The 27,613-nt window shown below is 42.1% G+C and overlaps 1 protein-coding gene and 1 long non-coding RNA gene across 9 annotated transcripts; both read right to left on the reverse strand.

Moving 5' to 3' along the window:
• Positions 1-12,128: 12,128 nt before the first annotated feature.
• Positions 12,129-17,827, reverse strand: LOC125722720 (uncharacterized). 3 transcript variants are annotated; one of them, XR_007386522.1, is made up of 3 exons: positions 17,629-17,827; positions 13,106-14,692; positions 12,129-13,022 (listed from the first exon to the last, which is right to left on the reverse strand). It is a non-coding gene; the product is annotated as an uncharacterized LOC125722720 (long non-coding RNA). The 3 variants fall into 3 exon arrangements; XR_007386521.1 differs by having other exon boundaries at positions 12,129-14,692; positions 17,629-17,826; XR_007386523.1 differs by having other exon boundaries at positions 12,129-14,692; positions 17,518-17,665.
• A 5,095-nt stretch (positions 17,828-22,922) lies between these two features.
• LOC125722707 (kelch-like protein 10) lies at positions 22,923-26,651 on the reverse strand. Of its 6 annotated transcripts, none has more exons than XM_048998923.1 (6): positions 26,479-26,616; positions 25,450-25,941; positions 24,917-25,025; positions 24,258-24,407; positions 23,268-23,624; positions 22,923-23,131 (listed from the first exon to the last, which is right to left on the reverse strand). In XM_048998923.1, the coding sequence occupies exons 2-5, from the start codon at positions 25,545-25,547 to the stop codon at positions 23,319-23,321; spliced, it is 663 nt and encodes a 220-aa protein (XP_048854880.1). In that variant the 5' UTR covers positions 25,548-25,941; positions 26,479-26,616; the 3' UTR covers positions 22,923-23,131; positions 23,268-23,318. The 6 variants fall into 6 exon arrangements, with proteins under 6 accessions (XP_048854880.1, XP_048854879.1, XP_048854881.1 ...); XM_048998922.1 differs by having other exon boundaries at positions 24,917-25,145; XM_048998924.1 differs by lacking the exon at positions 24,917-25,025 and having other exon boundaries at positions 26,479-26,651.
• Positions 26,652-27,613: the final 962 nt, after the last annotated feature.

Raw genomic sequence — 27,613 nt, forward strand, 5'->3', positions numbered from 1 at the left:
TCCACATTTTTTGACAGTTCGGTCCAAAATCATATTCCACTAAATCAGCCGTAACAAATTCCAATAACTTCAACCTTCAAATGTATTAAAGTTGATCTTTTTCAGTGTGTTCCTAAATCTTACGGTATAAGCAAAAGGTATAAATAAAAGATTAAGAACAATTTCCATTTGAATAGTGGAGAAGAGTCCTCATCTTTTGTACATGTCTCATGCTCAGAGTCCATCAATCGCCTGAGGAGAGAGGAGACGGGAGGATTGACTGAGTTGTTCTTCTCATGCATTGTCCCACTTCTTTGGCTTGCAGTCTTCATGCTGCTGGTTGGATTGATTCCAATGAAACAGTTTAAACCGCAAAATCACATTAATAAAACTTACGCTGACCCTCACTGAAGCGGCCTGGTATCCGTTTCATACCTCACTTTACAACACACAAGACTTTTTTTTAACAAAGGCACAAGTTATGTTACGTCATGGCCAACCCACGTTTGCTAGTTTAATGGCAGAAAAATAGTCAAAGCCAGGCGCCTGGTCCACAAGGGTTGTACTCAGTCACTGCTGTTTTTATGGTGTAAACATGCTATGAACTAATTTTTTCAAACATTTTCTTTAAGAGCTAGGTGCGCTAGGTGGATTGCTATTATAATGATGGATTTGCCAGGCAGAAGAAAAGAATGCTTCTCTACAGAGATACAGAAACAGAACTGCTTGTGCACAATGTGAAAGCGTGCGAGCAGACCATCTACAACAACAGCAGGATTACACCAAAGTAGAGGTCTGCATTCCTGTGGAACCCACAGCAATAAAGTGCAGTGCAGGACAAACTTTCATTTTTGAATGCAGGAGCAGGAGGGAAGTGACTGATATGTTTGCAGGGAAAAAGAATGAAACAAGTGTTTTTTGTTATCAAACAATTTTTTATTTGCGTGAGTAAATATAAAATTACACAACAAAGTATAGCACGTTATCACAACATTACATTGTGTGAAAGCGCTTTACAGCATCCCCACCCAAAGCCCCCAGTGAGTAAGCCATAGGCGACAGTGGCAAGGAAAAACTCCCTAGAAGGAAGAAACCTTGGGAGGCACCAGACTCAAAGGGGAAGCCCAAACCTCCAGGGGCCGGCAGGGAAAGTCAAAAACACACACACCAGATAACTGCAACAGGTTCTTCTACATATCCTATACATGGGCATGGTACAGTGATGCAGTGGTTAAAACTGTTAACTCACACCTCTGGGGATATTCATCCATTTTCTGAAACCGCTTCTCCTGTTCAGCGTTGCTCCAGCTGACAGCTTTTGCAATTCATCTGTATCTGAATGAGGAAAAACAACATACAGGCAATACAATGGAGCTGTCAGTCACTCCTGGCACATGGAATACAGTTCTGCACTGACACCTCCGCAATGAACAATTGCATTATAGCATAGGAAACTAGTTAACTTTCACATAAAATTTAGATATAATCAAAACAGAAGCCTGGAACAATTTAAAATTTTACTAAATGGCAATATACTGATTTTAGTCACCAAACAAACTTTATAGGACTTGCTTCACTACTTTTATTTGTGTTTCTTGCAATACATCTGCCCTCTCCTGGTCTGCTGGAATATCATTGCTGTAGGCAGCACCGAGCGCAACCACCCGCATCCGCAGTAGAATGCAACATGAAAGCGCACGCGGAAAAGTGAAATATCACCTAGACTTTGCGGCACAGGAAACTAGCCGACTTGCACATGAAATTTAAATTTAACCAACACAGCACCCCACAACAATGTTCACTTTATTTAAAAGAAATGAACTAATTTACTCACTAGCAAGCGCAATAATGTACTTAAACGCAGGAAAGCGCACGCGGAAAAGTTAAATGTCAACTACACTTTGCGCATAAAATTTAAACATAATTAACATAGTAGCCCGGAACAAAATCACTTTATTTAAAAGCAATATACTGACTTTACTCATCAAACATATTTTAATATACATGCAAATTTGAAAAAATACTAAACAATAAGATAAATTATCCGATAAAATGGGAGCAGAATGGCAACCCACCTTGGTGCAGAAAACAAGTGAAGCCGCGTCTTTCAAACCGGCAGCGTCCCACGTGCCGAGGAGTCAAATGTAATCAAGCAACACGGCCCACACAATTAAATAATAACATCATAATAATTATAGCTCTTTTATAATTATTCTATATATTATTCTATAATTAGAACACCGAGAACAGTATACAACAGCATAAGCATATAACCCTTAAAGGTTTATTAATTAAAAATCACACATTCATCCTGCTTAACAAAAAACAATGACTTAAAGAGACTTAATTGTGAAATGAACGCTACTGTCCGAGGGTATTTATCTCCACAAATCGCTATGGAACATAATGTCTTAAATACTCAGATTTTCAGAATGACAGAATCTTAACATTTTAAATTTTGTTTTGCGATACCGATACGTAGTGATATTGGTATGTGGAACAACGTTAAACTGTAGTTAGATTAAGGGCGTATTCACAATTTACCCGTTTGCCTTTTACCGTGACTGAGCACGATCCCCCACCCCAGCTGGTCTGCACTCCCCACATTGCAAATAACGATCCAGGCCTTCAGCGCTTTTGTTACCGTGGGACTTTGTTGTGTTGAAGAAAACATTAAAATGAAGTCTGAGGAATGTTACATAACACAGCTAAAATGCAAAAACTCTCTCTGGTGTAATTCACTGCAAAAAACCAATGGTCTTAAGTGTGGTGCCTTCTTCATAACACTCCCTGACTTTTGTATTCGTGACCATGAGATACGGTGGCCTTTTCTTCCTTCATTTGACTAGTGTTCCTCCCTTTCCTCCCAGCCTTGGTTGGTGGTTCAGGCAGCATCACCTTCTTTTAATAGTCCCAGGTTTATCCATCCATCCATTTTCCAAACCGCTTATCATACTGGGTCGCGGGGGGTCCGGAGCCTATCCCAGAAGCAATGGGCAAGAGGCAGGGAACAACCCAGGATTGGGGGGCCAGCCCATTGCAGGGCACACTCACACACCATTCACTCACACATGCACACCTAGGGGCAATTTAGCAACTCCAATTAGCCTCAGCATGTTTTTGGACTGTGGGGGGGAAACCGGAGTACCCGGAGAAAACCCCACGACGACATGGAGAGAACATGCAAACTCCACACACATGTGACCCAGGCAGAGACTCGAACCTGGGTCACCCAGGTGTCATTTATTTTGAAATTCGGTTCAAGTGCAGAAAATATAATTACCATATAATTACCTTTAACAATGAGGGGGGAAAAGTCGAGACAGGAAATTAGGTAACAGTAATTAGTAATCACGCATAGTTCTCATTTATCATGATGTAAAATTATAAAACCTTTTCTGACTATTAATCTGCACATTTCAATAATTGAATTAATATTGCCTAATTTATTTTTCATTTACTGCAATCACTGTACATTAAAGTATGTTTTGAATCTAGCTGTGAAATTGTTGATGCTTTTGTTGATCTGAAAGATGTTGCCGGAGCCTTAGGATATGCCTCTATACACATGAGTGAGGGGATGGATGCATTATTCTATGGAGGCCTCTGAAGAGAATAATTATTCCAATTTTATATTGAGACAAATGGTTAATTCCTTATTAATGCAGACTGCGTTCAGAGCCCCTGTTCTGCCATTGATCTTTTTTTAAGGCAAGCTTTCATGTATTAGTTTACTCTAAATTTTGATCACATGTCAAACTAAGCCACATGGCAGCCCGAGCAGCAGGCAAACACACTATGAGCTAAGGAGCTACAAGACAGAGGAGAGAATAGGATGACCAGTGACATGTGCTGGCCAAATGGGAACAAACAAGAGAGAACAGGACAAGTCAGGGATGGATTCTGACACTAAATACGCCCAAGTGCTTAGAATGGTTTAGTGCAAGTCTTAGACAATGGTATCTCTGGATGAGGCAGCAGTTTGACTCCTCCTGAAGGCCCTATAACTGTCCTGAGAAGTTGTTTGTATGCACTTGCTGCCTTGACATTTGTTGATGTGCATGAGCCCTGCTCGAGCAGTAAAGGGGAGATCGCATGCAGAGCTGATTAGCTATAGCTTCTTAGTCTGAGTAAAAGTAAAATCTTCTCGTCATATAGGAAGCAAGTCTATGGCTGGAAATTTGTACAACAGAGGCATTTAGTTATTTCTAGAAAACTATATAGAGCCAGTGAAGGAACCAGATGTTACAGTAACACTGGTCACTGTCCATGGTTCTGAATACTCTACTTGTTGGGCTGGCACTGAACAAATAGGATAACCGGCCACCGTGTCCGTGTGCCTCCACTGATTGGCCCCCTGACATATAATTATTTTTAAGACTGAAGGGGAGAAAGATCATACAGGAAATTAGTTAACAGTAATTAGCAATCACTTATAGTTCTCATTTATAATGATGTAAATTTAAAAAAATAATATATATATATCATTAAAAACAAAATATAATCCTGATTTAATGTATCCCTTCTGCTCTTAAAAAAGCACATTATGTCTGAAAGACAAATATGTCTATTACTCTACATGTTTTAATAATTTTGTTAATATTACCTAATTTGCTTATCTTTTTTTCTGTAATCACGCTGCATTAAAGCAATTTTTAAAACTAGCTGTGAAATTGATGATTCTGTTGTTATTCTGACTGTTGTTGCCCTGGTGCCTTAGGATACGTCTGTCTAAACATAAGTGAGGGGATGGATGCATTATTCTATGGAGGCCTCTGAAGAGAATAAATGATCCCAATATTATATTGAGAGAGATGGTTAAATCAGAGCTGGATAAGATTTTAACAACGCTGAGCTATTAGTTAAGTTCTTCCCAAACGAGCTTGATGGGCCGAATGGGCTCCTCTCATTTGTAAATTTCTTATGTTCTAAGATATACAGTACTGTGCAAAAGTCTTGTTGAAAAAAGAAAATTACAGATTGGAAACCTTTTAATAAAGAAACTGTGATAGAAAATTCTTGATTATTCTAATCAGTAATCAATAATGGAATATAGATGATTATGCAAAATGCATTACCTAATCAGTAATTAACAATTGAGTTTACAATGTGTTGTTGATTTAAACATAGTGGTTGAAACAATGTAATTTACTTGTCATTAATTGAATGTATGAAACAAGAATGCAAATCTGCTTAAGTAAGAAATTTCTATTTTCTATAGAGGAACTAACATGTTTGCCATATATTGCTTGTTCAGCAAGAGGCCCAGGTCAAAGCAAAGGCATGACCTGAGAAGTAAGCTGTTGCAGAAGATATTATAAAATGAATGCATGGTATTGGATAATATAAAATGTAGAAAAAGAGAACAACGAGTCCTAGAATAATATAGCAAAAGGAAAAGTCCCAAATAGATAGACTTGTTCTAAGCTGATAGGTGGACCTTGAAAACGTAGAAGAAACTGGTATCTCCAGATGGCCAAACTTTCTTTGAACTGCCTGGACCTTGAAAGGCAGAAGTAACTGGAACGTCCAAAAATCCGATTTGTCCTTGATTTGTCAGATGACTGTCGCATTTTAGGCCATAAAAGATGTATGAATTTGTTGCTCGGGGAGCAGAACACAAGACGCATGATTGCTGAGTGTCTGTTCCCTGTGAGCTCATCGAATAATAAAATTCTGTCAAACACTTAAACATCGGACTTCGAGAAATTTCTTCCACAAAACACTCTGTTCTCGTTAACAATTTTTCAGTTATAAATTCCATATTATACACTTTCTTTCCATTGTACTGTCGTGGGTGGCTGGGGTTTTAGCCAGGAGATCGTTATCATCCTCCTGGCAATTACAAGAAGAACTCTCAGTAATACAACCTTATTTTCATGCACTATATTCTGTGGCATAATTCCTAGTATGAAATGAGCTGGTTCAAGTGGTAATTTTATGTTCAAACATTTTTTTTATCTCTTCCTGTATATTTTGCCAGTACTCTGACAGTTTTGGACAATCCCAAAAATATGGGTGTGGTCTCCTACCAGGTCACAACCCCTCCAATAAACCCCCGATTAGAGGTGTTGCCAAACGTAGAGGTGAGAAGGGGAGTCTTAAAGTATCTCATCTTAACTTTCCAATGAAATTTCCTCCATGTAGGACTGTTTGTTATTCTGTGTCCTTCTTTACATGAATGAGTCCAATCTTCATCGTTAATGATAGTATTCATCTCTAGTTCTCATTTTTCTTTGATATCAACACTGTTGACTCTTTTTGTAATATTTTATAAATATATGATATAATGTTCTTTTTAACCAATCCTTTAATTGTTAATATAAATAATATACTTGTTGACTGTAGGTATCTAAAACAGTTGGGCACTGGGAGGCCACATTTGTTTCTAAGATGTTCGAAGGACATTAGATCTCCTCCATCACACAACTGATCCAACTGGTTAAACCTCTTTTCTCCCCATGTCTTAAACCCTGTATCTAATTTAGATGGTAGAAAAATCAACATTCTGTGCAATTTTCATTGATCTTGATATTGATGAAGGGCGCCCAGCCTCTCTCTCACTTTTCAGAGTGTTTCCTATCCAAATGTTATTGATTTTATTTACTTTCTGTGTATCTTGATTAAAAATAATTGCTATGTCCAGCGGCAGATTTGGGCAGATACTCTGTTCCATTCCCACCCACTGAGCCTCCCTGTCCTGGGTTATCCATACCACTACTGATATAAGTTGGGCTGCCAAGTAATAATTTTTTTAATTAGGCAAGTCAGGACCCGCGTTCTCTTTTGGGTTTAACAGTCTTTTCAGTTCAATCCTGGGTCTTTTGTTTTGCCAGGTAAATTTGGATAACCATTTATTGAGCGTTTTGAATGTGGATATAGGGACCCCTATGGGCAGGGACTGGAACATAAAGAGAAGCCTAGGTGGTATGTTCATTCTAATGCTCTCCAATCTCCCCAATAAGGATAGAGGGAGGATTTTCCCATCTTTGGAGATAATTCTTTATTTCACATAGTAATTTACTATAAATAGTTTTGTATAAGTATGATATACCAAGGATCCCTAGGTATCTAAAGCCATAACTGTGGAATCGAAATTTTATATTTGCGAGCTTTAATGCAAAAGACATTCTCTGTAGTATAAGTGTGGGTAGGTTACTGTAAAATTTGGACGAATCTTAAACTTAAAGCAACAGTAAGGTGTAGCGATCAGGGAGTTCAGTATAGGACTAAACATGCAAGGGAAGAAGTAGATAATTAGTGAAACTTTTGACTGGGCTGGAAATCTGAGGAGTCATACGTAGATATATTGCACAGCAGATATTTTTGTCTGCTTTTCAGATGGTTGACATGACATATTTTCCGACGCGCGCTCTCTGTCCGCTGGTGGGAGTGTGCTCACCTGTCTGCATCGGGGCGGAAGTCCGCCATGCGCAATACAGAGAGCAGAGGAGAATTGTAAATGTGCGACCGTGTAGAGACAAAAATGACAAGCTTTTGTGTAAATAAGATAAATAGCATAAGGCTATTTAGTTTGTTTATTAAAAGGACAATGTATAGACTTGTTCTATAGGAAAAGTAACCTTAAGAACATAAGAAATTTACAAACGAGAGGAAGCCATCCGGCCCATCAAGCACTTTTGGGGAAAACTTACCTAACAGCTTAGAGTTGGTAAAATCTTATCTAGCTCTGATTTAAAGGAACCCAGGGTTTTAGCTTGCGCTACACTAGTAGGAAGACTATTCCATACTCTAACTACACGCTGTGTAAAGAAGTGCTTCCTCAAATTCGTTTTAAAATGTTCTCCCACTAAATTCCACTTGTGGCCACGAGTTCTAGTATGTCATGTCACTCGCCATCCAGACCTGTTAGAATCTTATATACCTGGATCATGCCCCCACTTAGTCTCCTTTCCTCGAGGCTGAACAGATTCAGCTCAACTAATCTGTCCTCATAAGACATTCCTCTAAAACCAGGTATCATTCTCGTAGCCCTACGTTGCACCTTTTCCAAGGCAGCAATGTCCTTCTTAAGGTATGGTGACCAAACCTACACACAATATTCTAGGTGGGGTCTTACCAAGGAATTATATAATCATAGCATCACTTCCTTTGACTTAAACTCCACACAGCTAGAGATGTAACCCAACATTCTATTTAACTTTTTTATTGCTTCCCCACACTGGCGAGAGTGGGACATGGAAGCATCAACATACACACTGAGATCTTTCTTATAATCAGCTACCTTTATTTCAGTGGAACCCATAAAATATCTGTACTTTATATTTCTGCTATATTTCTGGATGTGGCAGTGTGTGAGGAGATGGAGACTCTGATAAAGTATCATAAGGCTAATAAGAACACAGAAAGGTGTAACAAGAAAAGGAGTGAGCAACTGGAGGTTCTGAGGTTATGGCAAAGGGAGAGGCCTGGAGAAAAGAGCAGAAAGTGATGAGAGAGTGATGAGTGAGAATCAGGCAGGAGTCAAAGGTGAAACAGAGCAGGAGGAGTTACGACTTCCTCAGTATCACGGACTGTATCTGTTAGTAGAAGGGCCACCTCTGATATTTAAGGGCCACTTTCCAGTAATAGAGGGCAAGATAAAGTTCAGAGGGGAAGAAACAGAAGGATGAAGAAAGTTGTTTATATGGGTACAGGGAAGTGAGCGACCTGCGGCGGCAGACCGTGAAGGAAGGACTGCGAGGGAGTGATATAATAATAGAAGGCCAGGCATGTGGGTTTAAGAAAAAAGGGGGGGATATAAAGGTGGGGTGCGGAGCAAGTGGTAGGGCTGCAGAAGGGCTGATGCATCTGATGGACAGCCCTAACCCTCCATGTAGAGGATGGAGTCAGTTTCAGGAGAAGGAGATAGAAACGGATAGTGAGGAAGGAGTAGAGGAGGATAATGCAGATCATAGAACAGTGGGAAGAAGGAGGTGCTGTGAGACTCCCGATAGGGACACTCTGATGCTCCCCCTGGTGGTGAAAGGAGCACAGACACAGTATGTGTCATGGGCAGAACAGTCCTGGCAGACGGAGCTGGAAAATGGATGAAAGTATTTGAGGAGGAAACTATGGGACGGCTCTTGGTGATGGGGGACATAAAAGCGGTTCAGGCTTGTGTCCTGGGGGTAGACGGAATGGAGAGAATGCTGGCAGTGGTGACAGGGACTCCGTGACTGAGTGTGGCTGAAATGAAGGTGGAGCCCGTAAAGGAGGGGGAGAGCCCAGCTGCCTATCTGCAAGCCCAAGAAAAGCGGTGGAGCATTGAGGCAGAGCAGGACCTGCAGGATTCGCTGTTTAGAGGTCTGTACCGGAGGGCACTGCAGGACACGCTCCCAAAGCCAGTGAGAAGCAGGCTAAGGCAAGTGGTGGGGCTTATTACTATTCCTGAGGAGCAGCTGATCCACGCTATTGACTTGTACAGAGAGGAGGAGGACTCTGCTGAAGAGCATGAGAGGGAGCTGACGAAGAAATTGAGTTAGTCACCGCCAAAAAAACAAGGCCTCTAATTGGCCTCTGGTCCCTAATTAGAACAGAGTGAGTATATACAATGGATGGGGGTTTCCTCAGAGGACACCCATTTACTCACAAATTTGATGATCCTAGAACACGGAGAGACTGGGGAACAGGCTGATTCAGCTGGTGTGCTGGAGCTGTGATCAGCCTGGACACACCTGTCCAACCTGCATGTTCCAGAATCTTGTTTAGTAGATGTTCAGATAGGGGCCAAAAATGTAAATATGTCTAAACTAACATCAGAGCATATCCCAGTGAATTTGTTAGGCAGAGATGCTTTGTGTCAGCTGCAGATAGACATAAAATGTACGAAGGGGGAGTAGAGGTACTCAGTGGACAGTTCACCCTTCTGCAACAAAGGTTGTTGTCCAGCAGGGATAGTATAGCTTATACGGATTAGAAGAAGTTATTGGAAAGGTTTGGGAAATCCTAGAACAGTGGAGACCATTTATACAGGAACAATATAGCAATGTGCTAAATTGGAAATAGGATAAATACAGTTGTTAGTTGCGATGGGAGATTTCAGTGATCCTGGAGTGAGGGATGAGTGGGATCGGCTGATAGATCCGCTGCCTTGCCGAGAGAAAGACGGGATGCGCATGACGGCAGACTGGATAATATTAGGCCCTGAGGGAGTAGCCATTCAGATACGGAGGACAGGAGTAGTGGGAGAATGGTACAACACACCAGAGGAGGAGCCCCCCTTAGCAGTGGCTTTTAATCAGCCCACGCTGGATCTGGGAGAAATGATGGGGCGAGCAAAGCAGGTGGTTTGGGTGCCGACAGAACATGAAGGAGTGCAGGCAGCGGCAGGAGAGAAGCTGGTAAGGAGTCAGTCGAGTGCAGAGAGTGTAGGAGATTTCAGAGGTTAATGGTTGTGGAGCATGATTGGAGTGCAGTGTGAAGGGAAATAAAGGACAGAGGAATGTTGGCAGGAGATGGAAGTGCCTGAGGAGGTGTGGTTCCGCTTTGGAACCCCGCCCCTCCCATCTGTGGTCAACCTTCCCCTTCTCAGTCTCTTATTTCTGGCCAGACGCGAGATCTTTATGGTTTATGCAGCGTGCAAGCGTTTTTCCCCTCCTTGTGTTCCTGTCTTCCTGTGTACTGATCTCTGCTTCGCCTCCTTGGCTCCAAGTCATGCCTGGCGCGCTTACTGCCATCTACGATCAGCCGACCTGGATTACCGACAGCGTCTGCCGTTTCAGCCCTCTGACAGCCGACGCCGGACCCCCGGTTACATAGGATGGATGGATGGCTTCGAGCTTGTATTTGAAATAGAAACATCGCAGCGGTTCTCAGGCAAGAGCTGAACATATTTATTTTTCAGCTTGTTTTTGGTAAAAGCAAGAAATATAAGCTTTGTGCGTCTGTACTCTGGTCTTACTCCCTGCACACATTGATTGCACGGAAGGACAGTCACTGCAGTCAGCTATTCTCACAGACTGACTTTCTCCTTTAAGTGCTGATACTGCAGAAGAAGATGGATCATTTGCTTGCTTAATAACCACAAGCACCCATATTGCAGAATGAATGAGACTGAAGTGGATGAAAGGCCACATCATTCTGTCTGCAGTGAAAGAAATAATAGCAGGAGTTGGAATTGATTATGATTATGGAGAAAATGGCTGGCTATGGTGAGAAAGCTGTGGAAATTTGTACCAATTCACATCGGTGAGGGCATAAAGGGTTATTTCATTCAGTATGGGAAGAATTCACATATTTGTGCGAGGAAGGTAACAAAAGTTCACTAAAGTACACTATATTAACTTTGAATATCCTTAATTAAAATATTATGTACAGTATAACACTGCACCTTTTAACAGGCTGCATGTCTGGCAGTGAAGGTCACATTCAGTTTGCTGAATGTATTCTCTGTCTTAAATGGTCGGCCTATTTTTCCTTCTGCTGGATGATGTATCCAGTTTTCTAATAAACAAAGAGTATACTAAACAAGTTGATGTTCTGTGTGTCTGATACCTGTACCTGTTTGGCAAAGCAGTATATAGTTACTGCCTACACTTTTGGCTGTGCATGTGTGATTTTGATGGGAATATTATATTTTTATATCTGTGTAGACTTTTTCAGCAATAATTGAGTTTATCCTTCTGTACAGTATTTAAGGTTTTGGTAATTCATCATTTATTTGTATTTGTGCAGTGTGCAGTTACCAGGTTATAAATAAATAAACAAATAAATAAATGTGACATCAGAAGAGATGTACAATGACAGTAAAATGTGTGAAAGTACTGGAATGTGAAAAATGTGTGTGAGTCTCCACATGTATAAAGCGGCTGTATACCATAAGGAAAAGGAGCAATGGATGAATTACATAAAGTGCTTACTGTCCAAAACGACAATGAGTCATGTTTGGCGTAACATAAATATTCAGTGAGTTAACCCTTCGAACTCGACAAACGCAAAATGCGTTTTTCGCACCTATTAATCTGAAGCTCTTAACTTTGGTTATGCATAATGCACAGACAAGAATCATATGTCTTTGGAATCAAGAGAACTATCAGCTAACTTCACCAAGTCACCATATGGATGCAAAATCAAAGATTTCTGCCTGGCACTAAGCATGTATTCCTCTGTCACGTCACCGGTGGGAAGTAGGACCCAAATGCAAGCTGTAGGGCAGAATCCCCTTCGTGGGGAGTTTTATTGACAGGCAGGTTTGGGCACAGAGACGCAAACAGACAAGGACACAACTGGAGAAGATAGGACTGGGCACTTTACCAGACTAAGGAATGGGAAAACACAAGGAAGCTGATAGTGACTGACAGAAGGGGAGGAAGGTTGACTAAATGGGCAAGACATGACAGTAAACGCCCCCCTCCCAATCCTGTGCCCTCCGGGTACAAGGGCATCATTAAGGGGACACACAGACCAGGGCAAAACCAAGGACAACAGGGGAGACTAACCCCCAGGACACAACTCATGACAGGCCAGGTAATCCAACAGGGATGCTGACTATGGACCAAAAGACAGACAGTGGGTGTCAGTGGGTAAGTGGGAACAAAGGACACAGTAGAAGGAGACAAAAGGGAGGGATTGGGCATCAAAAGGACCAAAGATGGCACAGGGACAGACAAGGCAGGACACAACCAGACAAGACAGGCAAGCAATGGAACCAGTGCAACAATAATATGGCCAGGAGAGGGGAACCTAAAGCGGGAAGCAAGAGTGACTGGAGTGGGGGCTGGAACAGTGAAATCGGGCTAAGAGGTGAAACCAGGGAGAGCCACGGGGAAGCAAGACTACAGACCAAAGACTGAGGTATTAGGAGGGGCAAGACACTAGGTAGCATGGGAGGTAAAGTGAACAGTTCAGGGCCTCTGATGGGCTCCGGGGTGCCGCAGAAGGGTCACGGCCAGGGGGGCCTTTGGAATCCTGTCTGGGTCTGTAGAAGCTCCACTCGTCTGCGGCAGCCGAGGGAAGAACAGCATCGGTAGACGGCGAGGGGTTGGCAGAGTCGGAGGGTGTCGAGGGGCAGGCAGGACAGGAACTGGACCAAACCAGGGACCCTGCAAAACAAAAAACACAGGCCAGTACCTGCGCCATGAGGAGACCGGATGTGGTTCCTTTTGGGAATCATTGAATGGGATACCCTGAAAGACCATCTTGGACCAAGCCTGGATCAGGAGGCAGGTCTGGGTAGCATAACCTCGTTTTTTCCTCCTGGACCTCAGCTCACGACTGGATTTCCGTTGACCCTGCCGTTGTCGCGGCAATAGCCTCCTCGGCTGGGGAAACTTTGGCCACGGGGCTGACACCACGGAGTGGGACTCAGGGCAAGACCTGGAGGCTCCCACTCCATGTCCTCCGGGGGAATGTCCTCCAGGTCAGCCCCCTCTGGGCTGGCATTGTCCGGAGAGTCTGATGCCAGGCTGGGGATGCCTTAATCCAGGCTGACTGTGCCTTAATCCATACTAAATGTAAATAAACATAATGAAATTTAAAAGAATAAAATGGTAATTAGAGGAAAATTTAACGTGTAAGTTTTTAAAAAAATGGGCTTTTCCTTTTATCCAGATGTCTGCAAGCGCTGTGACTGATGAATGGTGATGTATGAGATCCTGAGACTGGGCGACGCTTCCAAGGATGGGTGGCAGGTGGCATTTCCCAGGAATTACAGGCTGGAGATGCCTGAGGAGCTCTCCTGGAGGGAAGACAGAAAAAGAAGAAGGGAACAAGCAGAGGCTGTGGGGAGAAAAAGGCTGCAGAACCAGTTAAAGTTGTACAGGTGGATTGTACAAATGCCCTCAAGTCTTGGTCCATGAGGGTTCCTGTTTTTAATTTACAAAAAAACAATAAATTAATTTTAAATAAATCTTAAGGCTTCTCATTTACATCTTTCTAGTAGTTAAAACACATACAATCAAATAACTTGCCTGGTGATTTTGGAACTTCCGACTCCAAAGCAAAATAATACAGATTACAAGTACATGCATTATTCTACTTGGGGAAAAGGGATAAATTAAATAAAGGGTTAACTTTGGAATCTAAAATAAAAACAGCAATATCATATCAAGGGTCTTCAATACCTTTTTCCTGTGTCTGCTCCCTTTACATGTAGATACTGATATAAACACGTACCTTTAAAATATATTATGTTTAGTTTATAAGCTTATTTCATTACAACAAACAAGCACAATCCATAAGTGCACTAGGCCTAACACATGGTTCAGAAGCCTCCTACCCCACCTTACACCAGCCACATGGACACCATCTGTCCAACTGGGCAACTTCAGCGTCTTGTGCCTCCTGAAACGCCACCTCAGTTTCTTCTTCTTCCTCACATCCTTCTTCCTGAATGGTTTCCAGCCATGATCTGCCTCCTTGTGACACAATAGATCCCAAAGCATTCCCTCTACTTTTCTCTCCTTCTCCCTTAACCTCCTCCACATTCACTCCTACCTCACATCCATTCTCCTCACCTCCATTTACCATATGCATTACATTCATACCAGCCTCCGCCCCCTCCATCTCACCATTGGAGGCCCCTTTCTGATACCTCCACATTTTCCCAAGTAGCCCTTCCCAATCCCTCCTTATCCCCCCCAACCTGGACAGTGGGGGTGTCGCTCGTGAGCACTCCTCCACACCGACTCCCCAGTCGATCACCTCGTCACACAGGTTCCAGGCATCCCAGTACTGGGTGTTGATCCAGGCAACCGCTGTCTGAATTTGCTTTCTGAGGAGTAAATGATAGATAGCTAACCAGCTATTTACAGTGATAATTAAATGAATAAAGACCAGACAGATCTTCAACCATACACAAAATACAGTTGCTATAATTATTATAATCATGGGCATAAATTTTATTTAACAGTAGGGGGGGGACAATAGATATAAAATTTCTCATAAGCAATTTTTGAAGGGGACACAAATAATACAGTCTAATTGTACTTATGAAGATTTGTCCCCACAGTGAAAAACTTTATTTCTGTCATTATTATTGTAGCATGGAGACTGTGTCATTATGTTTATTTTCAAAGTTTTTCTCAGGTTCAATGACAAAGCAGATTTTTCTTCAAAACTATTCATTACATTTTTTGTTATGTTGTTTACGGTCAAGCCATCAACATACAATAAAATTTAAACATGACTATTATTGTGAAAGATATAAAATAAGTAATGTTTTGTATCAAAATCAACAATTAAATTATCGATTTACAGTAACTGTTCTATGCAAAAAAAAAAAACATCTGCAATTTAAAGCAAACTTACATTAATGAATAGACACTAAACAAAAGTACCAAATGTGTTTTTCCTGGTATAACTGGGCCCCACAAACTCTTGGCATATGTTGTTTATGTTAAAGTTGTCCAGCTCGTCTTTCTGCATATTGCAGACTAATAGACTGTGAAGTCTGTCTTGGCCCATAGTAGCCCTTAGCCACGTCTTTAGTCTGCGCAATGCACTGAAGCTCCTCTCAGCTTCACATGAGGACACTGGAACCACCAACAAAATTCTGACAAGGACCTCAATCTGGTCAAACAAGCCTGAAGGGCCAGTGCTTTGGACAGGATCTTAGTCCGTATTCAATAAGCCTTTAGGTGAAAGGAGGTGTAAGAATGAGGATCTTTCCCCTTTTTTAGCATGAGAAATATTAGCTTGGGCAAGAGGTTCAGGTTGTTGAACATGTCCAATAGGAGAGAGGACAACTGGGGCCATAACTTTTTATAGAACTCTGAAGGAAAGCCATCGGGTCTGGGACATTAACCACTTTGCGAAGCAGCCGCCATGGTGGTCAGTTCAGTTACAGTGAGAGTGATAGTGACATCTAAATCATTCACAGCCACACATTCCTATGAAGGAATGGCTAAATCCCTAAAGAAACTATTGAACTCTAGACAACAAGTGAGAGGAGAAAAACTTGAATGCATTATTCATTTCTAGAGGATTTGCTCGTAATAATGAGACCTTGTTTGCATCAGTAGTTCAGCAGTATGTTGAGACACTAGAAATTCAAACTCTGCTTGTATCGTTAGATGCTCCTTATAAACATCATCAGATAGGGAGAAACATATCAATTGTCAAGATCTGCTTCACGCTGTGTTAAATATGCCATCTTCTCCTTCCACAGCTCTCTATCATTGCTTACATATCAGATAATCTGCCCACTGGTATCAGTCTGCAAGGTTTCCAGCGATATGGAAACAAATACATCTGGAGATATATTTAAAGAAAGAAAATTGGCAATTTGTTGTGAAATAAAATCAACAAGGAAAGCAACTGAGTGTTGAACCGTCAAGGACACCATGTTCTAACAAAATTTTCGAGGAGACTGGAGCATGATCTGAGAAAGCTATTTTATCATAGCTACTCAGATATTGAGCAAGAAGTCTTATCAACTAAGAAATAGTCAATTTGGGTAAACGTGTGATGAATCTCAGAGAAAAAAACTATACTCTTTTCGAGTGGGATTAAAAAATTGTGAAAACACCTGACACATTAAATTTGTTGGTAAAAGAATTGATCGTTTCGACAGATTTTGAAGGCAGAGCTAACTTGGGGGATGGATGATCCAATTTCGGATTAAAGCGACAATTTAAATCACTCCCCAAGATAAGGTGATAGTTAGAGGTATCAGGTACCAGTGAGAACAGACGCTTAAAGAAAATATCATCACAATTAGGAGCACATGCGTTAACCAATAGTACAGGCGTAATGAACAATAAACTAGTAATTATGACAGATCTCCCATTTGGATCGGGAATCCACATCAGATATGCAAAGAACAAAGGGAATAGATGTATGCAACAATATTGTTACATCCCTTGCTCTACAGCAGAAAGATTGTAGAATGATAGATGTAATCTGTCCATCCACACCTGTCGTCTGATGGTTTAAAATGAGTTTCTTGAAAGAGCATCATACGAGACCTTCAGCGATAAAGGTATTGCAGTATTTCACTGTGTTTGATAGGATTATTAAGGCTGTTATAGTTAAAACTAAGCAATTTACAATAGTATCCCCCCACACCTCCCTGGTGAGTCCCAGGTTAATCATTACTAAGGCGTACTCCTAACTGAAGTCTGCTATGAAAATTCGGGTTGAAGGCTGTGGCGCAATATGTTAGACTGACTGAAATAAAGCAGAGAAAACGTAATATAAAGAAGTAAGGAAAATAGAGGTTAAAATGCACGGTAATTTCTTGTCATATCGCCGCAAATGCACATAAAGTACGTACGAATTCACACTGTTACAACAACCGATTGCTGCACATATCGCTTTTGAAGGTGAATGCGTACTTGCTTACCAGTTATATCCATCCCTGCGTATATAGCTAACAGAATGTCAAACACCATTGCTGTGCTCTAGAAGTTGCAAAGTAACTTGCTTGCCTGCTAGTGGCACTCCAGTACATTTCTAAAAGCATGCTCAGGCAGTGCCATCTTGTGGTTTGTCATATGTGGAAGCCTCAACAAGCCAAAATCAGCTACTTTTTTTTCCAAAGTACAAAATTAATTTGTATCAGCTAAATGTATGAGTGTTTATAGCCACCGAGCTTACCTTATTGGAAGACAAAGCAGGACATTCACGTATCATGTAATTAATTTAAGAAAGCGGTATTTTGCCTCATTACGCGTGTATTTAAGCTGCAGTGTGGTGGAAGCTTATTACCTTTGAATAACATTCCTTTAAATATTATGCCTCGGCTCCATTTGCTTGAACAAAATAACGCTTCCTATTGTACTGAACATTCGCTATACAATTTGTTTTTATGAAACTTTCTTTAACATTTAAAAGAAAAGTAGAACTTTCTACATCTGAACTACATAGTACGTCTTCGACATTCCCCGGAAAAATTGACTCTACGCACGAGTTATGACGTAATACGCACGTAGCGTAATACAGCTCATTAGCCAGTTTCAACGTACGTATTATTACACTAATGTTAAGCGGACAGTGGGAGTAGTTTCCATAGAAACAACGTAAATATTCTTTACCGTTTGCAGCACAGCAAACTCTACGCATGAAAATGGCACTGAGGTGAGCAGTTTGTTAGCTCTCCAAAATTTCCTTTTATTCTTCAAATTATATTATGCAACTTTGATTATTTTCTCTTTTATACTATACTAATGTAGTACATGTCGATAAAATTATTGCATGTTTTTAATGTCATTAAAACTTGTGGTCTTTATTTTTATTGGAGGTGTTCTTATATCGAAGTGATGATGATAGACAGCTATTTGGTTAGTAAAATCTTCCCAAACTTCAAAAACTGTCACTGATCCCTAAAACGGCGGTGTAATTTGCCGGGGTGTCCACGATAAAATATGCGGAACGGTGGGAGATTGGTTATGCGAACGGAAATCCGGCACTAAACAATACAGACAGTTTTCTTTTTAATACGGCGCGAACCCGTAATAAACGGGACGGTAGGCACAGCCCGCCCCCCCCCTGAGCACTGAGCGCGGACTGTACCGGTACACTGACCGGGGGCTGGGAACCCTTACGGTAATGGATGGTAAAATGTTTACCTAAAATGTTTAAGTAATTTGGGGCATTGCTTTCGTAATAAGGTAAATGCTTCAAGACTATTACATTTTTAAAAAAACAATGTTGCACAGAACTAAAAAAATACTCTTAGTTTTATCAGTGTTAACACAGTTCTCAGTAGCATTCATCTGGGTTTTCACTTGTGGAGGGCTGTTGTTTCCTATTCCATGTTAGTTATAATCGCTAGCACAGTTTTTTTTCTATAAACCCCACAATTTCCATTTCCATTTTCCAAACCGCTTATCTTACTGGGTCTCGGGGTGTCCGGAGCCTATCCCGAAAGCAATAAACCCCACAATTATTCATTATAATCCATCCATCCATCCATCCATCCATTTTCCAAACCGCTTATCCTACGGAAGCAATAAACCCCACAATTATTCATTATAATCATGGGCGTAAATCGCGGGGGGGGGGGGGGACGGAGGGAACATGCCCCCCCCCCCCCCCCAATAAATTATTTTAAAAAACGCACTCTCTATTGTGAAAAATATATGTATGTATACCTAAAATAATTGTGTAGGTAGAAAATAAAACAAACGCAAACAATGCCTTTAGAAACAGTTGCGCCCCCCCCCTTCCTCACAGTGGTTTGGCCCGCTGCCTGCTTTCCCAGTTCATCTCACCTACTCTACACACACGAGTCAGGTGTGTGGCTGCGGCTCTATTAATGTTGAACTCCAATAATTAGAGTATTTTATTTAATTTAAATAAAGCGATTATCTTTAATGTAGTTAATGCAGACTCATTCATAAATTAGTTTCGGCAAAAATGCTGATTACCGATGTAATTTTCCATGAATCAGATATATTAGCGATTAAAATATTACTTATTTAGTTAACGTTCGCTTGTTTACAATAACTTGTTCCATAGTGCACTGCAACTAACGCGCCAGAGCCGTTTCCAATGCATTGTTTTATTTGTGACGACTTGGCATAATGGGGCGGCATGGTGGTGCAGTGGTTAGCACTGTTGCCTCACACCTCTGGGACCCAGGTTCGAGTCTCTGCCTGGGTCACATGTGTGTGGAGTTTGCATGTTCTCCCCATATCGTCGTGGGGTTTTCTCCGGGTACTCCGGTTTCCCCCCCACAGTCCAAAAACATGCTGAGGCTAATTGGAGTTGCTAAATTGCCCCTAGGTGTGCATGTGTGAGTGAATGGTGTGTGAGTGTGCCCTGCAATGGGCTGGCCCCCCATCCTGGGTTGTTCCCAGCCTCGTGCCCATTGCTTCCGGGATAGGCTCCGGACCCCCCGCGACCCGATAGGATAAGCGGTTTGGAAAATGGATGGATGGATGGACTTGGCATAATATTAACTTAACATTAACGGCCACAGTTAGCATATTGTTTAGCTGTGCATTTACTAAATGAGCACTGTGCTACGTCCGAACTGACCCCACTGTATTTTTTTGTATAATCAGTTTCTATTCTGTTCTTAAGTGTCTTAATTAATTTTAAATACAAATTTAAACCTTTTTTAATTCCTTGTTTTTATTGTTGTGATTATTTTATGATAGTTTTACTTTCTTTATGTAAAGCACTTTTAATTACCATTGTGTATAAAATGGCTACAGCATAAATAAACTCGCCTTGCCTTACAGTGTCATAAACTAGATAAAATGACAGAGAAAAGGAAAATGGACATAGGAACATTTTTCAGTGCACCTAAACGCCAAGTAACTACGAAAAGTTCACATATTATGGCAATTTGGCTTTAAGAATGGGTGCTTATCATACCTGTCAAGTTTTGGATTTGAAAATAAGGGAAATTTTCCGGCGCCCGCCGCGAGCAGTCCCACCACCCCAACCAAGCTGCAGTATCCCTTACATTTTAAGACAGGCGACAAGAAAGCTAATCACCACTTGTCAACCACTTATAAACTACAACTGGCTTTATGCACAGCTGCACTACTTCCTGAACTTCAAAGGCAGCTCCTTTGTTTCCTGTCTGCCATTATTGGACAAACTAATTAATCCAGGTGATCAGTTTGTCCAATAATGGCAGACAGGAAACAAAGGAGCCTTCGTTTTTCCTGTTGAGTATTTTCGTGCAATAGCAGAGTCCGGGAACATGTCAGCTACACACTTGTTGAAGTCATCATGGAAGGAGAAAGGAATGTTGTTTTTGGCACACAGTATTGCCATTTTTACCTCTGCACTTGTGACCTGGTCTGCCTCAGTGGCATTTCTCGTCACGAATGCTGACATCGCCTGGGCATGTTTTTGTGCCTTTAGCCCGCGCTTGTGCTTGGCGGATTTGTCATGCTGGCAACATCATTCCTTCCCCCGTGTGCGATGCTAAAGTCGCAGTTACAAATTTTACAAAACGCGTGACTGCCCCCCACCCTGCTCTTCTTCAGAAAAATTAATTCGTTGTCCCATTGATCGCGGTATTTACACGAGGGTTTTGGTTTTTTGGCAGGAGTGCCTTCCTTCTCTGTCCTGGCGTCCATCATCTGTCTGTTTTCTTCTTTTTTTCCCGTGTTTTTTTCCCGCATAGTAGGCTACTGCAGGTGGTAGTTATCGCGAGGCTAGTGACAGAGCTCAGATTTTGGGGGGGGGGTAACTTTTTTTTTTTTTTTTAATAATGCAGGTTAAAATACGGGACATTTACGGGAAAATACTAATACGGGAGGACGGCGGGAAAGAAGGGTAAATTACGGGACTTTCCCGGCCAAAACGGGATACTTGACAGGTATGATTCTATGGCAAATGCCAATCGAGCTCCATGGTGCTGGGCAGTGAGCACAGGGCCCATTAGAGGATGTTGGACCCTCAAGCCAACCTCATGAAGTCCAAACAATCAGAAACATTCACACCAGTGGCTTGATGAAGGTCATTTTGTAGAGCTCCAGCAGTGTTCATCCTGTTCCTCCTTGCACAAAGGAGCAGATCCCGGTCCTGCTGATGGGTTAAGGACCTTCTATGATCCTGTCCACCTCTCCTAGAGTAACTGCCTGTCTCCTGGGATCTCCTCCATACCCTTGAGACTGTGCTGGGAGACACAGCAAACTTTCTGGCAATGGCACGTATTGATGTGCCATCCTGGAGGAGTTGGACTACCTGTGCAACCTCTGTAGGGTCCAGGTATCGCCTCATGCTACCAGTAGTGACACTGACCGTCGCCAAATGCAAAACTAGTGAAAAAACCGTCAGAAAAGATGAGGAGGAAAAAATGCCAGTGGCCTCCACCTGTTAAACCATTCCTGTTTTGGGGGTCATCTCATTGTTACCCCTCTAGTTCACCTGTTCATAATTTCATTAACACCAAAGCAGCTGAAACTGATTAATCACCCCCTCCGCTACTTAACTGACCAGATCAATATCCCAGAAGTTTAAAAGACTTGATGCTATACTCTAATTAAAAAGTGTTCCTTAAATTTTTTTGAGCAGTGTATAATCGTAGCATCACTTCCCTTGTCTTAAACTCCACACACCTAGACTTGTAACCCAACATCCTATTGGCCTTTTTTATTGCTTCCCCACACTGGCGAAAGTGGGACATAGAAGCATCAAGATACACATCGAGATCTTTCTCATAATCAGCTACCTTTATTTCAGTGGAACCCATAAAATACAAGTACTTTATATTTCTGCTCTCTGCATGATTACCTTACATGTATCTACTGTATGTTAAATTTCATCTGACAGGTATCAGCCCAGTCGCTAATTAAATCCAGATCCCGTTGTAGCCTCTCCGCTGCTAGATCAATATCTGCTACGCCACCCACTCTGGTGTCGTCTGCAAATGTAGCCAGTTTCCTGTATGTATTGCTGTCAATATCATTAATGTAAATTAGGAACAGTACTGGTCCTAAAATTGAACCCTACAGTACCCCACTATGAACACAGACCCACTGTCATGCCCGGCTCATACGATCGTTGTGTGCCACGCCCCCTGATTATCCACGTGTTCTTCCCCTATCATGCCTAGCTGTACCTTGTCGTTTTGCCATGTCTTTTGTCTATATCAGTCCACATCTTGCCCTGTCCGATGTCCGTCATTGATGTTAGTGCTGTTGTCATGTCCCGTTCTGCCCATAGCCGTCTTCCCCCTAATAAAACCCCAGTTTTCCCCGTATTCTACCTCCCTGCTTCGTCCTTCCCTGTCTCCTTCCTGCCAGCCTGCCCGTTCGCACACGCAAACTCTGACACCCACAATATAATATTGTGTACAGTACATACTGTAATCAATCCAGAGGTAACATCACTTCTCCAAATTCAAGTTGCTGGCTATGTTTACTGTAGGTCCCAGGGGAAGGGGCTGCACTAAACCAGTATTTCAATTGATTACGAAAAACCTTAGTGCTTAATTAGCAATCACCGATGGTTGCAGCGGAATTTCTGAAGAGAACCGTCAAACGAGAACAACGTTTATCCAAAATGGGAAATTTATGACGCTTTCACAAACTAGATAATATGAAAAAGAGAAAACTTTATTTTAAGTATGCAATGTCAGGAGAAGATTCAACTCCGACCTCCAGCAGAGCTTCTCCCATGTCCTGGAGGACGCAGGGGACATTGAGTCCGAATGGGCCTTGTTCCATGCCTCCGTTGTGGAGGCGGCTGACTGGAGCTGTGGTCGTAAGGTGGTCGGTGCCTGTTGTGGCGGCATTCCCCGAACCTGCTGGTGGACAGAGGTGATGAAATGATGGAATGCGGCTTCGGCGGTCATCGAGGCAAAAACTCAGGTGTGGGAGGAGTTTAGCGAGGCCATGGAAAATGACTTTGGGGTGGGGGGTGTAAATGAGGTTACGTACTGGGCATGCTGTTGTGGGCAGATGGGTTTCCTCCTTGGTGGCCATCAGGGACTAACGAGGTGAAGCGTATTGTATGATGCGGGGGTGCGCAGGCACTACGCAGCAGCTGAAGTGTTTTCTGGCTCTGCTCATGTCCTGCGCACGATACCAGCTGCCTGTCCCCGCATCATAACACTCCACCTTGTTTGTTACCCTAAACCCATCGTGGCCGCCCATCACAAACAGGAGGTCGTCCACCACTGCGATGCCAAATTCACTGCGTGGTGTAGACATGGGGGCCACAGCATGCCAGCGGTTTGTGGTAGGGTCATAGACCTCCATGGTCTGCAGGTGATCAGACCTGTTGATACCGCCCACCTGAGAGATGCCAAAGATTCATTATCACTTGCTTGCCAAAAGGATGGGCAAACATCAACTTTCCCAAAGTCATGAACTCGTAAGCAATTTTCACCCTATGAAAGCAGGCTCCTTAGAACCTCCCATTGTCTATAAATGACACAAGCTTATATACACATGTCAACCTATATGCAATGAAAACATGGATTTGGGCAACAGAAAACTTGTATGATTCGGTGAAAACTGTGAGCCATCAAAAATGACTCCTTATGCTAATATATTTTGCTTTTTTATTGTTATTACTTAAAACGAACACTTGAAGCTAATCAGACACTGAAAAAAACAACAATCTGACCAATTATATCTAGAACTAGAGAAAATAATTAATAAAAAATCTAAACTTTACAGCCCGAGCTAGTAGCAGAGACCCCCAGCAGATCCATTTATAACCCAGAAATGAATGCAGGGAGGCTAAAGAGGGTAGCATATATGTTTTTATGTGTATTAAGATAAGCCTTTGCAGCAGGTATTTCTGGCATTTAACTGTTATGTTTGGTTTAAATGCATCACAATGAAAGACACAGCAGCAAAGACAAAAAAACCATGAGTCTTACAGGTAAAATGTGAGATTTGACACAGAAAGGAATCACTCACCGCATAGATCTTCCCTTTATACGCCGTGACTCCAAGGCTGTGACGGGGAGTGCTCATTGGAGTGATCAAGCTCCATTCGTTAGTGAGTGGGTCAAAGCACTCCACTGTAGAAAGGCTCTCTGTTCCACTGTGGCCCCCACAGATGTATATCTATGAAAAACAATTTAACTGTGAACACCGTTATACTGTATATGACTGGGGTTTGGAGGTTACAGATGAAGTTCATTGTGACTCAAAAATACAAGTATGTGCTATGCATAGTGTATGACAGGGTTCCCCAGTTCCGGTCCTGGCGGAACACAGTTTGCAGATTTCCCTTCTCAAACACACCATAATCAGCTAATTTTCAGGTTTAGTATGGCTGTTTGAAAAGGGAAATCTGCAAAGAGTTTTCAATTCTGCTCCCCCAGGAACAGAATAAAGGAAACCTGACATGGGAACACCATTTCATCTATCTCACAAGTCTTGGATATGACACCACAGCACTACCCAATATGCCCCTAATGGAGACCAATAATGCATTTATCCAAATGAACTAAATGAATTATCCAAAAAAACTCAGTAATCTGAAGAGAAAGAGAACTCATGACTGTGTAAAATACTCAATTTCAAGGGGAAGATGAGGGTAAACACAGTCAGACACCCTCCCATTACCCTACCTTGCCATTCAGGGTGGTGGCACTGGCATCGCTTCTCCTCTCATTCATGGGCTCGATCTGGGTCCATTCGTTGGTTACTGGGTTGTACCGCTCTACTTTATTGAGGGGCCTGAAAACAATATGGCCACCCATGGCGTAGATGAACCCATCGAGCACAACCACACTAACATTACAGCGATGCCAGTGCATGGGGGCCATCTGCTGCCATTCTCGTGTTATCGGGTCATATCTGCGCACGGAATTAATGAAGTGTTGGCCATCAAACCCCCCAATGCAGTACACAAATCCATTATGGTACACCGTGCCATGACCAGCTAGGTTGCTCTGCTCCTCCTGCGTGATATCCACCCAGCGGTCGGCCCGTGTGTCATACGCATCAATGCAGTTAGTAGTGCCCATGTTCCATCCACCGACAGCCAGCAAAACGTCAGAGGGCAAGCGTGGGCGGATCGGCGGGTTCTCAAAGTCAGAGAGTGGACTTTCATCATCATCATATACACAAGTCAATGAGAACATAGTATAACTATACTCACCTTGGGCAACAGAACTGAAATGTGGGCCTCTCGGGTGGCAGGCTCGTGCTCGATCCACCGGAGGATGGCGTGAAACACCACATCCTCTTCTCTGACATTCAGTTCATGCCCCGCTCCATGATGTCACAAAGTTCTTCGAGCGTGAGTTCTAGGAACTCGTTTGAGTTGATGGCAACCTCCTTGAAGTTCTTCAGGAGGAATTTGAATGCAGACTGGTGCAGCTCATTGAGGCAGTAGACTTCTCCGATTTTGACAAGCCCAACACAGTTGTCAAGGCAGAGATGCTCATGCAGGAAGTCACAGCAGCGCTGCACGATGCCCAGGACACTGAGATAATCAGCAGCTGCCAGGAGGTTCTCCACATTGTCAGCTGTGATGACCACAGAGTACGTGTAGGCGTACTCGATGACCTGCCTCAATGTTTCAGGGGAAATGCCTGGGAGTTGGTACTCCCGCTTTCCTGAATCACTCCAGTCACTGGAGAACAGAGCCCTGAAACACAATCCAGAAGTGACTCATCTAATAAATATGGGTTTTGCAGGCAAAGTTAAATAAGGGGTTTTCTAAATCTTCTGAACCAGGGACCCCCAAATGGAAATAAACCAGAGATAAGGACGCCCCGCTACAGATGATCACATAGGCATCTAAGAACTAGGGACCAGGGGCTTTAACTCTTATTTTTCCAACATTAGCTCCCCCTATAATATTTTTCACTTGGGCTGGTGGGCAAGTGCCCCGGAATACTTTGTTTTTGCCTGATGGACATGGTCCCCTTTTTATATATTTATACCATTATTATTATTATTATTATTATTATTATTATATGTTAAACGTTAAGGTGGTACTGTATACTTAAAAATATTTCTGATCAGCACTGACCTACATTAACATAATTTAATATAATATATATTAATATAAACTTTCTGTCATCCTAGAGCCTTATTGCCAAGGAGAAGTCATTGCTAACGAGAGAAAAAAACGGACTCCTTGCTGTTTTGGCATCGTCATATATGAGCCACAGCAACTTACTGGAAGTAGGAGCTACAGCCACACAGAATCACTCTATGGGCGTTGAACTGAACACCGTCTGCGATGAGGACCACGTCACAAAGCTGTCCTGCGAGCCGAAGCTTGTTGAACACTTCGAAAGCCGGGGACATCAGTACTCGCTCCATGTCCTGTGCCATCATTATTCAAAAATGTGGATGTCTCGTCTCTTTCTCCTTTTTATACCACTCGAAATGACGTGTTCTAATACGCAAAAACCGCACTTTTGCGTCACAGTGTTCTAAGATACCGTAACGTTTATTTTTAAATCTATATTTGAGATTCGACATTGATTGGGGGGAAAATATTTTCTATGCGCAATCAGCTGTACAAGAAGAACAAGTTAAATGTTTTTAACATCACTTTTGGAAAATGTATACCGTGCTTATCTTAGCATTTACGTTTTGTATTATGTGTGAATTGTCAAATCACGAATTCCCGAAATAAATAAAATAGTTCCTTAATTAATAAAAAAATGTTTTCATATTTTTTCTCCTCGGCTACGTTTCTAAAAATGAAAAACAAAAAAGGTCCTTTACATGACTGTCAGGAACGAGGCTAAAGTTCGTATCTTATTCCCTAGTTTCCACCTTAAACATAAGCCACTGAGCAACAAATGTCCACAGGACATTATTTTATGGGCTAAATCTGGTCGGCCCGTTGTGGCCTTTATTTAGAACAAAAATGGTCCTTGAAAATTGGGCTGCGTAGTCCGTCTGTTTTGGTCCACATTTAGCACAAGGCGTACGTATTTTTCGGACCGCAAATATCCCCAATACAGTCATGAAAACATATTGCAGCAAGTGTGGAATTATCACAATGATTATTGTGCTGTGTACAGTACACTTCACCCAAATCCTGAACACTATTGCATATAATCGATTATATATTATAGAGCAGTTATGTTACAATCAAGGTACAGTGTGCAATATCACTCCATGAGCTATTGACCATTTTCCTGTTTTATGATCTTTTCTTGAGAAATCGTTTTTTTTTTTTTTTTTTTGTAATTCCTCACTTCTGCCGACTAACTTTAGTTTAATATATTTCCGTGCAGGTTTTTAAGTTTGTTTTCCTGCAGTTTCGCGGCACCCATCGTTCTTGCGCACCCCCACAC

Source organism: Brienomyrus brachyistius, unplaced genomic scaffold, assembly GCF_023856365.1.
Source record: "Brienomyrus brachyistius isolate T26 unplaced genomic scaffold, BBRACH_0.4 scaffold41, whole genome shotgun sequence".
Taxonomy (NCBI): domain Eukaryota; kingdom Metazoa; phylum Chordata; class Actinopteri; order Osteoglossiformes; family Mormyridae; genus Brienomyrus; species Brienomyrus brachyistius.

Excerpts from the sequence above, each read along its gene's own strand:
- LOC125722707 (XM_048998919.1), bottom strand. The coding sequence starts at position 25,432 with ATGTTCTCATTGACTTGTGTATATGATGATGATGAAAGTCCACTCTCT. Across the intron at positions 24,408-24,916 it reads CCACCACCCTGAATGGCAAG|ATATACATCTGTGGGGGCCA; the intron begins GTAGGGTAATGG and ends TGTTTTTCATAG. Across the intron at positions 23,625-24,257 it reads ATAAAGGGAAGATCTATGCG|GTGGGCGGTATCAACAGGTC; the intron begins GTGAGTGATTCC and ends GGCATCTCTCAG.